The 17,134-nt window shown below is 36.3% G+C and overlaps 1 protein-coding gene across 1 annotated transcript; it reads left to right on the top strand.

The window, feature by feature from the left end:
• The first annotated feature begins 283 nt into the window (after positions 1–283).
• Positions 284–1,360, top strand: LOC149224095 (uncharacterized). The gene has a single exon (XM_089388080.1). The coding sequence runs from the start codon at positions 284–286 to the stop codon at positions 1,358–1,360; it is 1,077 nt and encodes a 358-aa protein (XP_089244206.1).
• Positions 1,361–17,134: the final 15,774 nt, after the last annotated feature.

Genomic DNA, 17,134 nt, shown 5'->3' with positions numbered 1-17,134 from the left:
TAATTTTATAGATGAAAAGTTGGTTTCTTTCAATTCGTCAGACGACGGACCTGCAGAAGTTCTGCGAATAGGAGTTCCACTGAGGACTACAAAAGCAGAAACATCTTCTTTGATGGGACAAGTTAATATTACCACCTATATGCGGAAGCGAAATGGAGCAGAGGCGCCGTCTAATTTTATAGATTAAAAGTTGGTTTCTTTCAATTCGTCAGACGACGGACCTGCAGAAGTTCTGCGAATAGGAGTTCCACTGACGACTAGAAAAGCAGAAACATCTTCTTTGATGGGACAAGTTAACATTACCACCTATAAGCGGAAGCGAAATGGAGCAGAGGCGCCCTCTAATTTTATAGATGAAAAGTTGGTTTCTTTCAATTCGTCAGACGACGGACCTGCAGAAGTTCTGCGAATAGGAGTTCCACTGACGACTAGAAAAGCAGAAAGCTCTTCGTTGACGGGACAAGTTAGTATTACCTATAAGCGGAAGCGAAAGGGAGCAGAGGCAGCGTCTATGGAATGTGGTTGTTGTTATTGGCCATATCGATTTGATAAAATGATACAGTGTCGAAGTGGGCATTGGTTTTGTTTTAGATGTATAAGGAAGCAAGTCGATCAAATCATTTATGGAGGTCTCAAGGCGCATGACTATTTATCTTGTATGGCTATTGGTGGTGATTGCGAGGAGTCAATTCCTTTGTCAGAAATCAATAAAACTCTTCCAAATGATGTTATTGAAAGATATGAATATCGTCTGGCTGAACAGGCTGTAGTTGAAGCCAAAATTGAAGGTCTTGTTTATTGCCCATTCTGTAACATTCCATATGAAATAGACAACTGTCTACAGGTTTTCGATTGTCCAAACCCTAAATGTTTAATCGCTTCATGTATTCAATGCAAGAAGCTGAGTCACTCACCCTTACGCTGTGAAGATGTTGACAAAAATTCTGAGACTGCTCTTCGTAGGGAAGTAGAAGAGATAATGACAAAAGCTGTGATAAGAGAATGTAACGTTTGCCACACGGAGTTAATCAAGACGACTGGATGCAACAAAGTGACATGCAAGTGTGGAAACATAATGTGTTACATTTGCAGACAGACACTTTCGTATTCGGATCACCTGCCTCATTTTTGCACTTGTGCTCGATACACTGGACCACCGTGGAAACCCTGTCAAGTATGTAACAGGTGCAGTTATATAGAGATTGATATGGAAGATGATGAGGCTCTGGCTGCTAGGGAGGAAGCGTTGAAGGAATTGGTAGACAGCAAAACTGAGTTGCTTGATGTGGAAATTGGGCCTCCCCTCAAAAGGCTAAGACAACATCTCGCAGAGCAGGAGAGGCAACATATGCAATTTTAACATTAGAATTAAATTATTATTATAGATGCATTCTTGGATCTCATTTAGTTTTGAAAAAATAATGTAGGATCCATTTACGTGAAACTAGATATGTTATTGGTTATTGTCATGGTGGAATTGATGTATTTCATTTAGTTTATGGAAAAAATCATAAAACAAGATAGACACCAATATACTTCACCCAATTTAGGTTACGTGTGCACTGAGAAACAACAAGACAAATACTTTTCTTCCCGTCATAAATTTATAAAACGATTGAAATTTTGTTAATAATTTTGGAGACCTTGCAGGTTCTTTGGGACCAGCATATCAATTCAAAAACTTATAAATGCAAGCTTGTTAATGTGAGATATAATATTATGCATTTACTCCCAATGTTATGATATTCTTTGTTAAATAAAAATGAATTATGTTTTTGTCTATTCGTTCCGCAAAGTTTCCTCAAACTAGATGTTGTGCTTAAATTCAACACAATGCATATCTTATTAGACACAGGTTTGTTCCTATTTCAGGAATTATAGTCACCTATCATATAGGCATATTAGCTTGCAATGGTTCGCTTTAAGTTGGATTGTTGTGCATTGAATCATGTAGGCTTCCATTACTTCTAAAGTCATCATATTTTGGTTCTTGAGTTATACCATTCTAAATATCTAGTCTCAACAAATAGGCAAAAAAAATATCATTGTGAGATGCCATGAGTTACTTCTTGCTTAATATTATCAACATTATTTTATCACTAAAGTATTAAAGGGTCATATTTTCACTGATGTTTCTATGGTGAGTCCTCTTGACATCTTCTGGTTATCCGAGGAATTTATACCATTTAATTCCTTTCTTTTCCATATTTATTGATTTCACATGATATAGAATCTGTTTAATTTATTTGATATATGTTTGCATGCAAGATGTTGGAAAGTTAGTTGTATTAAAGAGGTTTGATTGGTCATCCTGTGTTGGTATACATATAATTATGTTTTTTTTCATTTATCTCAATTTGGAATAATTATGATGTTGATTTAGAATTATTGTAACCTGCCCCCCTCAATTGACTTTTTTTTGCCTTGTCTTATCTAACATATTACTTTACTTTGACTCTGTTGTGCATCTTATAGGAGAAAATGTGGCAACTCGTGCACTAATCTTAATTGATTTGCAATGAGACAATTTAGTTAGCGGCAAGGCAATAATACTCCAAAATGAAAAGTCTTAGAAAGTTTTTGCGAGTTAGTACATTACCTTCATTAATGTGATTTAAGATTATTCTTTTGCTTTGTTGGAGCATGTGATATATTCCCTATTTGTTTTGGACACTTGCATGACTCATCACTTATTTTGATATATTTATTGTAGTGTGAGGCTTGTACCTCTCTCTAGAACGACTTATATGCCCTTTGTATAGCTAGCATGAACTTATTTAATCTTCTTGAAGATTATAACAAGTAATTTTTAATTTGGTTTTCAATTAAATTCTTACTTTTTTCAAGTTTGTGTTCCATCTTTTCCTCAACACAAAATAATTGGGTTTTCTTGCTTGAAACATTTTGTTAAACATTTAGGGAATTAGTTATGATTTGAGTTATACAGATGATCCTATAGATCAATTTATCATGATGTGTTAATTATTAATTCCATTTGTTGAGTTATGCTCACTTGTCCTTTAGTGTTGTAATGGTATTGGTGTCTGCAACACCACCTATTCTTGAAATACATGGTTCATAACTTCTACAATAGCAATATTGAAGACAAGGAGAAGAAACGAAATTGCTTATATATATGGACTCCATGGTGATATTAGACATGTGTCAAGTTGGCTTGATTTATTAAATTTCAGACAACCTTAGGTCATTGAGGCCAGTCCAGTTAAGTGGAGACAAAGTGGAAAAGAATAATTGCAACTCTAGCACATTCGGTGGGTTCTTCAAACATAATGACATGAATAGCTAAGTAATTCAAATTTCATTTTGGATTATGAAGATAATGTAGTAACTCTATTAAATCAATTAATAAGGTTGTAATAATCCAAGGAATACTCTGAGTTGAATTTGGAAATTACTTTAACTGGTACTTAATATCTAGCTACTAAGTTGAGGAGGAATGTTGCTGCAAATCCTTGAAATTAGGAATACTAGGTAAGACTGCATGCTACTAAAATCATACATACTATTTTCCTTATTATTGTATTAACGCATATTTCAATAAAATTGGGAAAATTATACTACAATTTCTATCTACAAACGGATTTCATTAAATTTGGAATTATGCAATGGATCTAGAATTTATAACTTTAACTAGAATAAGTTTCAAAATTAGTTAGTTTGTTAAAATTTCATTACAAGGACCTACTACAAACACATTTCATTAAATATGGAATTATGCAATGCATCTATAATTTATAGCTTTAACTACTTTGAATGTATCTTTTCAACATTTTTTGTTATAAAATTATCACGAGTTATTGATTTAATGATACATAGTTAGAAGAAGTTATGGATTAAAAATCAAAATAGACCAGTTAGAATTTATTATCAATTAACTCTAAATTATCTGTTTTGTAAAAATTGTATCTTTAGTCTCGTGAATGTGTGGCAATCACGATGGCATTGATGTCCGTGCACATCAAATTAGCAATACCTCCATCATGGAAATAGAATTTGGCAAAGCATGTAGCTAGTCTATCATTGTGCCTCGAGAAGGGAGAGGGGGGGTGGTGTCAATTGTCAAGTCCACCCCCCTCAAGCATTTAAAGCACATTAAGTGTTGGACTTCTCCACTTTCCCCCCGTGTCTACCATCTACATTTAAAACAATGGTTGCTCTCACCTTGCAATTCAATTTTGGCTTTTTAGAAAAGGTGGTTTATTGGTTGTCTCAAACCCCTGCATTATGCAACCTTACAACTATGGTTCGAGAACGAGGAAGGCCTCGTAAAATAGGTCATGTTCGAGGCTGGCCTCCTCATCCTTCACATGGTAATGGAGATGAGCACTTTGATAGTGAAATTCCCCTTTGATTTTTATGACCACCTTTGGGCCTTGCAAAACATGTTGGGTCATCATTACATAGATCAACATGACATTAATGTGCAGCACGAGGGTCATGTGTTGGACTTGGAAAATCACAACCATCATGCTAAATTCCATTCTTCTAGTCACCTAGTCTCTTTGATCTTCCTGTACCTGATGACCTAAAATTCTACAACGCATGCCCATTGGTTGATGAGAAACCACAAGAGCTTCATGCAGGATAGCTCAACCTCTCAAGGTAATGTTTTTTCTCATTTCTCATTGGTTGTCGCTTGTGCTCGTCGCCATCTTCTCTTGGTGGTGGGCCCACCTTTCTTATACTCATGGTTTCATTTTTTAGCAGCCAACCTCTCATGGTAGCATTATCAATTTATCATGTTTTGGTGCATTTTGGAGAATCATACTAGTTGAGAAGTGTTCTTGTTTCTCCACTAGGAGGTTGATGTTCTCTCAAAGAAAGGTCTCCAACTACATAATGGATTAATCTACCTCGAAGAATGGATCAGAAGAGAATGTATCTTCTTTGTCATTTATCAACTATTCTGAACCTTTGGTCGGTTATGTTAAGTATCTTTTTGTTTCTTTCATATCTTCAGCTAGTTATAGCTATTTTTTAGTGAACCATTGATTATTTATGTGGTTCAAAGCAGTAAAATCATGTTTGTATCCTTGTCTTTTGTACTGGGAAAATCTCATATTATGTTAGAAGCATCTATGGCTTGTATGTACAAATGACTTGTTAGTCTCTTTTGAGAGTTTTCTCTATGGCTCTCATTTCAGTTTTGAGTCATCAAACTTTAATCATTTGTGTCAGTTGGAGCCTTTTAAATCTCCTTCTTATGGTTGTGCTACCCTTATTGTATGTATCTTTGATTCCTTATTAATATCAAGATATTGTTGCAACTTGCATGAAAAAAAAATCAATAAATAGTTTCACATCTTCATGGCTTCTATGAGATTATATAAATTACAAATAATGTTTTTAAAATTTAAAATTTAAAGTGTTAATATGGATGGGAAAATCAAATGTCATGTTATGTTGCAAAAATTTTAATGGCATCCATTTATGGCTCATATCTTAAATGAGCTTCAATAGTCCACTTAGCATCGATTATCAATTAATTATTCTATGTTTGATTAGGAAAATATTTTTCTTTCACATTTATGTATTGATATCAAAACATGTGCTAGGTCAATAAATGAGTCAATAAATGGCTTCCTAATCTATTAACTTATGTGAGATGATTGCATATATAAGTAATTAATAAGTATACATCACATAGAAGTCATTATCAATTGATTCTAATTTGTTTTGCAAAAAGTATATCTTTACTTACATCAAGATCTTAAATAATTTCAAAAGTGCAATACATTTATAAACTTGTATCAATGCATATAATTAGATAAAAATCAATAAATAGGTTAAATTTTTGTTGGCTTCAATCACATTATTTCTATTACAAATTATTTATAGATTGTGTAGTCGTAATGACTTCAAAATATTTAAGAATGATGAAATTTTTATGTTTTTTTATATAATGTTCAACAGAAAATATCAAAAAACAAAATGCAGCATCTATAAGGGTTTTGGCCCATAATCCAGCCTATGTTAATACAAAAATATTGTTGTCTCTTAAAAAAAATTGGTGCCTTTATTTACATTTAGAGTTATTTCAAATATCTACATTTCACATTTATATATGAGTATTAGTGCATATAATTAGATAGAAAACAATTAAAAAAAAATCCCCTCAATGTATCATATAAGATAATTTTATTGACAAATTTCATTTAATAATGCAAATTAAAACATAGTTACCAAGTTTGGCCCCATAAAAATAAAAAATTTATATTACAAAAATTAAAATAGTAACTTCTATATTAAAAAAAATATAAAACAATAAGCTACGCATTAAAAAAATGAAGTTATTACATTTACTATGTCCCACCATAATTTAAGTGTTTGCATAAAAAATGGATAAGAATAAGATATGAATAAATATATTTATCATGGGTTACTTCCCACCATTATTTATGTTTTCCTTAGCACTTAATAGGAGTAAAACTATAAATATGTAGACTTATTGCCCATTACCACCCACCAAAACTCACACCATTCCTTGTATATGATCAAATAACTAATTTATCCACTTCATATGCACCGCTATTTATTTTAGCATTGACCATTGTAAATTATAATGTTTCATGCATATTTTCCTAGAGTATAATTTCTAACATGAGTGGGAGGGATTAAGTTGCCTTGCACCACTTATTTTTAAATAAAAATATTTATAACACCTCAAAAATAGACTTCATAGGCATGATAGCCCATCATGCATTTCATAGTAAACAAAGCTTATATTTTTAAATCTCATAGTCCAAATATTAGATAAAATGACCTTTTTAAGGGCATTTTTCATGGTTGATTTTAATCGAAATATAGTAGCCATTTTTAAAAACTTGAGTTTAGGTTGTCTAATTTATATAATTTGAGTGCCGATGGGTTTTTCAAAGTGGTGAATACATTTATACATAATAAACAAAAAAAATCATAAATTAAAACCCATAGGCACTCGAATTTCTTTATCATTTATGGTTTTATATTTTTATTGTTATTTCTTATTTTTTTAAATGATTTGGGTTTGGGATGAAACATATTTATTTTAATTTTTTAATTATAAAATTTTATAATTGTTATGTTTTTATGTTTTTATTGTTATTATTTATTTATTTTAATGAATGATTTGGGTTCGGGTTGAAACATATTTATTGTAATTTTTTAATTGTAAAATTTAATAATTGTTTTGGTTTTATATTTTTTTTTTTGGTAAAGCTTGGTAGGACCTTCTGTTTTCTATTTATAAAAGACAAGTTTACACCACATAGATGAGATAGGTGGCATCAACCTGCCTAAAGGGAAACCAACTTTGTTGTCCACCTATCCTCGTTGTATGCCATCCAAAAGTAATATAGTTTAAGGTGATCTACCAAGCTATGTATACATTATATCATGATAAGAGTCTGAGTTTCTGTCTATCATAAGCATACATTAATAAAAGTAAATGTTATCCGCTAAAAACCAAAAAAACATTCAGGAACCTGACTATTCCTTTTGATCCTCTAAGGTTGAGTCAACCGGGGTCGACTCATCAGCCGAGTCTCCTGGTGCTTCTACCGGCTCGATAATACAAGGGATATTCCTTCAAATACAATCTAGGAGAATGACCTACTTTCAAAGCTGGAACTAGATGGCTTGTAGGTCTTTCTTGTAGTTTGGTGTGTCCTGGAGGGTCAATATCATCCCCATTGATAGCTACTCCATTGCCTTCCCCATGAGACTCTTCATGAGCCAATACAGGTATAGAGTATGCTTGAATTGTGTAAGTCTCCCCCTTGTGTTCCTTGGGTCCGATATTGCCTCACGCCAGGCCTCCATTTCCCCTTCTGAATCTGCCTCCTCTTTTATCTGTGCCTCCCAATCTTCTAAGATCTTCTTGATACCTGCATCCGTCCCTACCCTATACACTGTGGTCGCTTCATTAATAAGCCTTTCTACTGGCTTCCTTCCACGTCTAGGCTCCGAGGTGCCTAGGTCAGCTGCACGAGGCAACTCCCTTCCCCTTCTACCTCATCCTCTTCCATAGGATGGTCTTGCCATATCTCCTATTATGTGAACATGTTCACATGCATTTCGAATTAGAGTACAGACATTAAGTTCCGAACCTTCCTCAATGATGTCGCTTCCCCTCTCCTCGCCTTTCCTGCCACACTCATCTCTACCCCGATGACCCTCTTCCCATGTATGCAATGCCTCTCCTCTGCCAAGATTACAAGCACCTCTCCCCTGCCAAGTAATAGCCTCTCCGCCTTTTTGGTGTTTTCCTCTCTCTGCTCTGCGCCTCGGGGTAGTGTCCTAGTGCCCAGTTCAAGTAAAGCTTTCATCACTATTAGCCCTCCCCTCAAACTAGATAACCACTACAACCATCCGCTCCTCTCTGCCAGTCCCAATTACCCTCCCTCGCATCTGCTTATATATCCACTCCCCTTCCTCACTAGTTATCAGGCATGCCAGCTTAATTACGGGTGATTCCTCATGGTCCCGTCCCCTTACAGGTTCAATATCAGTCCCCTTCTCTCCCATCATGCCTAGTTCTCTCCCACACATTTCTTGACACCCCTCTCTGGTCCTAGCCCTCATTCCCCCTCCATAGAAACCCACAGACAACATTGCAAAAGACGAGTAGAGCCAGATAACATACCCAGTGCCACTTTGAAGGTGTCATTGCACGTTGTTGGGATGATAATCCTCTCCAATTCTTCTTTTCTCCTCCGCAATTATGCTCTCCTCGTCACCCTTCACACCTTCATAATCCCCATCCTTCCCTCTCTGTCCCATCCATCCTCCTGTCCTGTCCTTCCCACCTCTGTCACTACCCTAGCACTAGATGCCACTTCTCCATGCCCCTCTGTACATTATCATGTGGGAGGCCATCGCACCCATTGCCATGAGCATGTGCACTGTGATGGGTTGTACCCAACATTCAGTTACCCTGACAACCATATATGTCTTGCATTCTTGGGCACCCACCCTGATCGAGGATTGTTTTTATATTTTTATTATTATGATAAATTATATTTATTTTTTTTACTTTTAAAGATTTTCATAATTTTTAATTAGATTTGTTAATATTATTTTGTATTTATTTATGTATCGATCAATAATAAATATATTTTAAAAATTAAATGTAAGAATCAAATCATAATTTGATGGCCCAAACTTCACTTAGATCACTTAGTATATATATTACGGAATTGTATAGTAACATTTATGTATAAATAGAGTAATTAAGAAATATATTAACATTTATTTAAAAAATAAAAAACAATTGATTGAATGAAAATTAAATTAATATGAAATTTATTTGAAAACTTGATTAATCTAGTTGAAAGAAATGGAATTCCTTCAAATCTTTCTAAGATAATCCTTCTTCGCATATGGATTTTAAGAAAGATTTATCATAATATAATTGCAATTGATTTATGTTTGTATGGAGTGATATATATGGCTACGGTTTGTAAATGGTGGCAACCTCTTATAATTTTATAATGAAGGCCTTTAAAAATTATGGGTTTGTTAAGCTTTTTAGAGTGGAGAGTTCTAAGTTTGCATATAGAAGTATTTTTTAGACCTAGATTTTTATCCTTGAATTTTGTGTTGGTAAGGTAAGGAATGTTAGAGGTATAACCATGGGTGGTGACAATGTAATGAGGTTTGAAAACGACTCTTCATTTTGAAGAAAATAAAACTTTTCCTACTCGTATCCAAAATCCTAGAGGTGTGAAGTTGTGTAGGAGAGAGTTGCATTATTATTTGTTCATGAGGAATGATGAAGATAGGATCCCAACTAATTTGTGTCTTAGTGTTATGGTACCAAGTAGTATAGATTAAAAAGACATGGAAACTCAAGGATGATTTGGTGGTTAATAACGAGAATCATAGGTGACTTTATTTCCAAATTTACTTACGAATGGTGTGGAGAGTTCTTAGATATTGTTAGAAGTAGTTGACTTAGGTTCAGAGGGAAATGTAGTGTAGGAGAAAGGTTTGTCAATGTGCTAAGGTTCCTAGAAGTATAGCTCAAAAGAACATCCAATTTGAGGTGGAGTTGGTAGTTTTAATGAGAACCATAGGGTGAGTTGGTTTCCACATCTACATGTGAATTGTGTGGATTGTTATAACATCTTATTATAAGTAGTGGACTCAGGTTCAAGGGGAAATGTAAAGGAAGATGGTGAATTCAAGGAATGCATTAAAAAAGTGTTACCAAATGTTGGTGATAAGTAGGACAAGAAGGAGGAAATTTCAAATTGTGGTTAGAAAGGTATTATATAAGAAGGAGAAAAAGAAACAAAAGTGTTTTAATTTGAGGTCAAAAGGGATGAAGTTGATTCTCGGGTAGGTTCTTCCCTATCATGCCCTGGAATTAGTTGAAATATCTGATGGTAGACTTATTGCATTAGTATGTGGATCAAGAGGGTTTGAGGTTAATAGTTAGGTTATCCTCTTATTTTTCATCCACTTCCTAGAGGTTGGATACACTTTGTGTTTCATCCTACAAAGGATTGGGAGAAAATTGTATTAGGGAAATGGTATTAGAACAAATCTATATTATCCCACAAAAATTAGACACATTATTTGACCTTGCACAAGAAAGGGATAACATTAATCCTTTGTGAGTAAAATTACTTTCTCTCTCCCTAATGTTTTGGTCAAAGAAGACCTTAACCCAGTAATAATTTAGGCAAGATGTTGGATATCATGTAAAATTTCATTACCTAAGCAAGACACACATGGCCAACATGAGCATGGAGATGAATCTCGGTGAAATATTACCAAAATATATTGACCTTTAAGTGGACAATGTGTTGTATCACTAAGAGATTGGTTAAGTGAATATACGCTTCAAGTGATCTGTATCATTTGCATGGCCATATATTTACCTAATGATAAGAACATCACTAGAGATAAAGTGGTGTTAAATAAGAAATTATATTTACAGTGAGAAGGTTTTGAATGAAATTTGATTATATCTCCATATATGATAGGTAATTCTATTTCTAATGAACCTTCTTCCAATATTGATGAAAAACAAATTGCAAGTATTTCTAGAGAAAAGATAATGTCCTATTGTCAAAAAATGGACTAATGGTATATGTAGAGGAAAATAAGTTAAGAAGGATAGAAGGAAATTAGGAGGGAAAAACTCCCTTCACTATTTAAAATAAAAAGCCTACAAATATCAAAAAAGAAAAAAGGAAGACGCATGCAAAAAAAAGGAAAAAATACTGCATAGGAGGCCCCCACTCTTATTAACTTAGATATATATGAGTTGGAGTAAAATGAGGTGGATAGGTTTATGGAGGGGGAAAATATACCCTTAATAATTTTGTGAATGAAAAGTGGAAAGGATTCAAAATCCCATGAGGAAATACTCACTTAGGCAAGAGGTGGTCGTGGCTCTATGAAGGGGAGAAAAGAATTCCAAGAAAAAAGGGGGTGGGTTCTACTAATAGTATTAGTACTATGTACACATTGGATAATGAATTTCCCAAAAGAAATAAAAATATCACCTCATATTTGGTAAGAAAAAAGTGATTAATAATGGAGGATAGAGGAGTGAAGGGTGGAATTCAAGCAGTGCCTAGTAGGAAACATTATATTTCACATGAATTGAAGTAACCATTGAATTTTTATTAATAAAAAAGTGAGAATTCAAGGAGCCCTTAATATAAACCATTACCAGTCTAAAGGTTTAAAATGATTCCTAGGGTATAAGGTCTCTAAGGAGTGATAACAAAGGAAACTCCTTCAACCATTTTTTAACTACTTTTGTAGAGGTTATGTTGATTCAAGTGATCATTCTTGATAAAAATATGGTAGTCAAGCACGAGTAGCAGTAATAGCAACTTCTTTTTATTATGGCTGAAAGAGATCATATTCTTCCGGAGAAGGGGGTGATACAGAAGCAGATTGACGACAACATTGCATAATTCCAGGACCTTTGGCCCTCATTTACCAAAATAGTATCAAATACAATTGAAGACTTTTCGGCCTGCACTCTTTCAGAATGTTGCAACCATATAAAAATTGTCTGCACCGACCTAGTGTCAACAAACAAAGATCTCAAAATAGCTACTGCCACCATTCCAAAGGCACTACCAGATCCAACACCCTAGTATGCCAATGATATTGAGCATAAAATCACTGAAATGGCTTGTTTGAAAGCCTTTATCATCCAGGCTACAAGGAAAGCTAAAGAACTCTTAGCTCAAGTTTGAGACTGGTCAAGGTGCCTTGTGAAGAAAAATTGTGGAGCTATAAAAAGGGTCTCTTTCACCTCTAATTACCTCACATTAGTTGTCAATCCAGGAACGTTTTGTTATTTCAAAGAGTGTCTCAGTCTGAGGCTATCATTTGTTAGAGTAATGCTAGTAGTACAGTGTTCAGAAATACAAGAGTAAATGGATGCTTGTTTACAGTAAACTACTTCAAAAGATTAAACTACACATTCAGAAAACTAAGCAAGTTATCAGTCAAGGGTTCAGTAGCAGTAACTCATCCCTTTGTAAACTGATGGAACTAAGGTAAATCAGAGAACAGATCGTGGATCTGGGAGCCAGGCAGTAAATGTCAGTGCTCACTACAACCCTGGATCGTTCTTCACACCAAAATAACAAAGAACAGGAAATAGAATGGCAGATAAGAAATGGAACAGCGAAATAAGAAATAGAACAACAAATCTGAAATGGAACAGCAAACCTGAAATAGAACAGCAAACAGGAAACTGTAACAACAACTAAGTCTAGCAAGCAGTAACACCTTAGTCTACAAGATCAAATGCATGAATCGTGACCTACAGGAATCAAATGGCAATCCTTCACTCTAAAGGACGAATTGAACAACACACCAAAATGGAACAACTCTGATTAATGATGAATTATAGAACAACACTTCAAAACCATATATGCACACGGCACACCTTAATAGTAACCCGATCTTGGTAAACCAATTATCACTCTCAGCTATAAAAGATTACGACTGCATTTCAGAATGGAACAACAATGTCTATAAATCCAACAATCGCAAAGAACATAATCACTAAGATGAATTCCGTAATACCAATGAAGAAGTGCATGACACAGAGGCTCTGTAATTGAACAACAACAATATTCTGTAAAGATTGACAGTATTATATCAACACTTGGAAAAACAGTGATACATTGCAGAGTCAATGTGATAGTTCTATCTCAGTAAAGTAAACATAACAGAGCATGTGATGTAAACTAACAAAACACATCAGATTACCAAATAATGCTGATAAGCAAACCATTCATAAACCAAATGTAATGGTACAGGAGCAAGTGTCCTCCAGCGTCGGGTCCTTAGCCTCCAGGGGTACACCGCTTGAAGTTATTCCAGACTCAGAGATGAAATAGTAACCAAGTTTGTATTAATGCATAAAGTGAAATTACAATAGATCGGTTCTTAACGAGACTCGATGATCAAAGTTTTGATCTTAAAGGAAATTACATAAAACATAACCAACTCCTGTCGAGCTAATAGTGCTGCCCCTTTTATAAGGGTGAAGGCGGAGATATCTAAGTGTAGAAATAGATAAAACAGTGATCCCTCGGGATCAAGGATCCTAAGGGATTCGTCGAACCGTTAGTCCTCAGTCATCTCTTTCCTTTCCTGCACCGAGCCGATATCTCCACTTCCTTTCCAAGGCTGATTCGCTTGGATTTGCTTTGCCTTGTTTGCATACAGTCTCCCGTCAAAGGGACAGCGGTTAACCCGCCCTTGTCCTTTCCATTGGAATGACAACTTCTCGTTTTTCCTCCTTCCTACATAAGGAAATGACAATTGTTAGTGTTTTCATCTTGCATATTAATCTCACATGTTTTATTACAATTCCTTATCGTTTTCTGAGTTCATGATGCAAAAAGGTTTGTAAGTTCTAATGAAAAGATGCTGAAATAATTACCAAAAACATACCTTCTTTAGTACTCCACACACCCCCCTACTTACCCTTTTTCATGCCCTCATGAAAACATTGTAGTTGATGTGTAAGGCAGTGAGAGAGTAGGTTGGCGATGGAATCTCATGTGAAGGTCTACAGCCATGAAGCATAACTAGGTGTTCAACGAAATGGTCTGTCTGACCCTTAGGCATCTCATACAGGGCTTGGTACCCAGGTGCAAGGTGCCAAATAATTGGACTTCCGGAACCTATATCCTAACCAGGATGGCCCTGCCCTCAAAATGACTTCGCCATAGAGGTGCAAGCGGTCGGCGGCTAACTTAAAATTTTCATACTTAAATGGCTCCCTGAGTTGGATATTCGGATTAGAGATCTGATATCAAATTTTAGCCACATCAATGGCAAGGTCTTTAATAGATAAAAAGTATTCTAATCCCTATCGAATGATTGCCTCATGCATGGGTCCTAATGCTTCAATTACACCTGGAGTCTTCATGAGGTTTCTATGTTTTCTCCATAACTGTACTGGATCCCTAGGCTCAGTGCTTATCCACAAATCTAATCTGTTTTCTTGTCTTTTGAAAGCATTATAGGCTTTAATCCATTTAATTTGATTAACCCCAAATGAAATAAATACCTGTAATTGGATATCCCCAACAAAAGGCCCAGGGTTCAGCTCGGTCTCTTGGTCTAATACAAGGTTAAATGTAAGTAAAACTCACACAGTAGTGTTTGAACTTTTACCCTGTAGTGCTTAGAGTAGTTTATAAAATCATCGAGGGTATTAATTTGTATGGGAGTACCTGCTTTAACAGCCTTTATTTTCAATTGCAAATATCGTTCCATTAAAAACAAGGCATAATTCTTAGCAAGGGCTCTACATGCTAGGACGTCATTGTATAAGGAACATAAGGTATCCATCTACTTGATAACTATATCTAACCTACGAGTTACCTTGGCGACTTTTTCTTCTTCCCTTCGCCACCCTTCAAAGGCCTGGATTTCGGATAGATTGACGTTCCTAAGCTGTTGCTATAGCTCTTAATACTTTTCTTGAGGGACCGTTTGCTCTCTAAGCTTTTCTGCTGCTTGCTGAGCTTGCTTCAAACCCCTTCTTAGGGTTACCATTTTTGGATCTCTTTTCCATGCGGCAGTGGAGGACGGGAGTTTTACCTGAATTTTCCTATTGCGTTGTTTTGAGTTCATGAATCTGATCACTCCCTAAGGTGGTGTCTCCATCTGAATTTCCTTATCGCGGGTCAACATCTCATCCATTTCTATCTTAACGTGGATATCAGTCCATCACTGTTCCTTCTCAATTGGAACAACAGTCTGCTCCCTGGCATCATTTGGAATAGCAGCCTGGTTTTCGACAGGGTTTTGAACAGCAGGATGGACTCTGGTCCTCCGCCCCCTTGTCTTAAGGGGTTTTGCTAGAGTGGTTGCATTTTTCCTTCCCGAAGTCCTTTTTACCCTTTGCCTGGCTTTTAGAATCCTAATCTGCTGGTGGAGCTGGACTATTATATTCAGTAATCTCTGCTATTCCTTTCGCAATTCCTTAATTTCCTGAATTTCCTTAAAAGGAACAGCAGGCTGTTCACTGCAGCCTGGACTGTGACTAACTTCCTGAGTTTGTTCCTGGAGTGCTTCTTTGTTGCTATGATCTGGCTGCTCCAGGGCAAGAACCCTAACTGGTTCTGTTATTTTTTGGGTGACCTCCTTTTCTTCCCCCGTTTCCTCCGGAATTTCTTCTAGTGTCTTCTGGCTAGGAACAGATTGTTCTTGTTCAGCATCTCCTGTCATGTTTTCATCATGAACAGGCAGATTCTCTTCTTCTGCCTCCTTTGCATGTGATTCTTCAGGTGCATTTTCCTCCTGAGCAGAGTGTTCTTTTGGTTCCTCTTCAGCATGGAGGTCTGTTGGGCTGGAAGATTGGCCATATTCGCCCATATTGGCCAAAACTTTGGCCAATTCATCTTCTCCCAATGGGTCCTGCAATGGGCTACCTTCCTGTTGTTCTGTTTCCTCCTCCTGCTCAGATTGCTTGGCTTCTTCTTCTTTTTCTCCTTCTTCTTCAGATTGCTCGGCTTCTTCTTCTTTTTCTCCTTCCTCTTCTTCTTGCACTCCTTTCTCATCATCTTCCCCTTCTAATCGTGGGGGTTGCTCATCTTCTATTTCTACCGACTGGCTGGTGTTTCCTTGGGGCTTCTCCAGCCTCCCTCGTAGCCATGCTAGTCGGGCCGATTTCCTTCGTTTTTCTGGACGCTCCAGTGTACTCGTGGCATGTTTTCGTTTCGGGGATGGTGTGGTCAAACTTCCTTCTATTATGGCAATTAGCTCTTCCCAGCTACTCTGCTGCTAGGTAAGGCTATGGTTGACTATTAACCGTATCAACCCATGATGACTAACAACTGATTCTACATGCTATGCCTTTTTCATGCTCCGTGCAACAACATGCAGTAATGAATTCAAAAATGTAGGTAAATTTACAGAGCATTTTTGCTTTAGTACAGCTAAGAGTTTAAGATGTCGTGGTCTTACCACGTCTTTTCTGCCTTCACAGGTGATGTAGCTTTGAATGGTCTTCGCCAATTTCGCCCACGGTTCTCCTAATGCAGCTGGAAGAACCCCCTTTCCTCTAATTGTTAGGCTCTGGCCTTCGTCCTGGAAGGTTTCTATAATATTCTGCAATCTCTCCTTCTTTAGCGTCCATATAGGCCCAGTGGCTGGCAGTCCCGAGACCTCTGCGATTATGTCATCAGTGACTTCTATGTGTCTCCCCCTCACTGTGGAGTGATCCTCTTGCAAGTTCTACAAGAATTCAATTGCTACAGTCTCGTTGGGTTCCTGTAAGCGATTGAAATAAGTTAGCCACCCGGCTCTTGCCAGGATTTCCCGGGCAGCAGCAGAAATTGTTAACACCAGCGGTTCTCTCCGAATCAATCTCCCTCCGATGTTTATGGTTTTGCTGTGAAATCTCAGAATATTGACAATGGAACGGCAATTGTTCACGCTATTAGAAACACAGAGAGGCTGATGGACGCGAGAATCGCTCAAAATCTAATGTTGTAGGATATACAATGGAAATGGCTTAGGAACAACAAGTCATGCAAAAAATAAAAAATAGTATACCATTGAGCCGTGCTATTCCCAAGTATGCAGTTTCCCGAATAGCGGCCTGACACATCATTCAAGGAATGATGAGGTT

The sequence above is a fragment of the Pinus tabuliformis genome, chromosome Q (genome assembly GCF_031772625.1).
Source record: "Pinus tabuliformis cultivar Carrire ecotype Pingquan chromosome Q, CPIR1, whole genome shotgun sequence".
NCBI classification, from domain to species: Eukaryota; Viridiplantae; Streptophyta; class Pinopsida; order Pinales; family Pinaceae; genus Pinus; species Pinus tabuliformis.
This window is presented reverse-complemented; position numbering and strand designations above follow the sequence as displayed.

Bases quoted from the DNA above. Each gene is read 5' to 3' on its own strand.
- LOC149224095 (XM_089388080.1), top strand. From the start codon at position 284: ATGGGACAAGTTAACATTACCACCTATAAGCGGAAGCGAAATGGAGCA.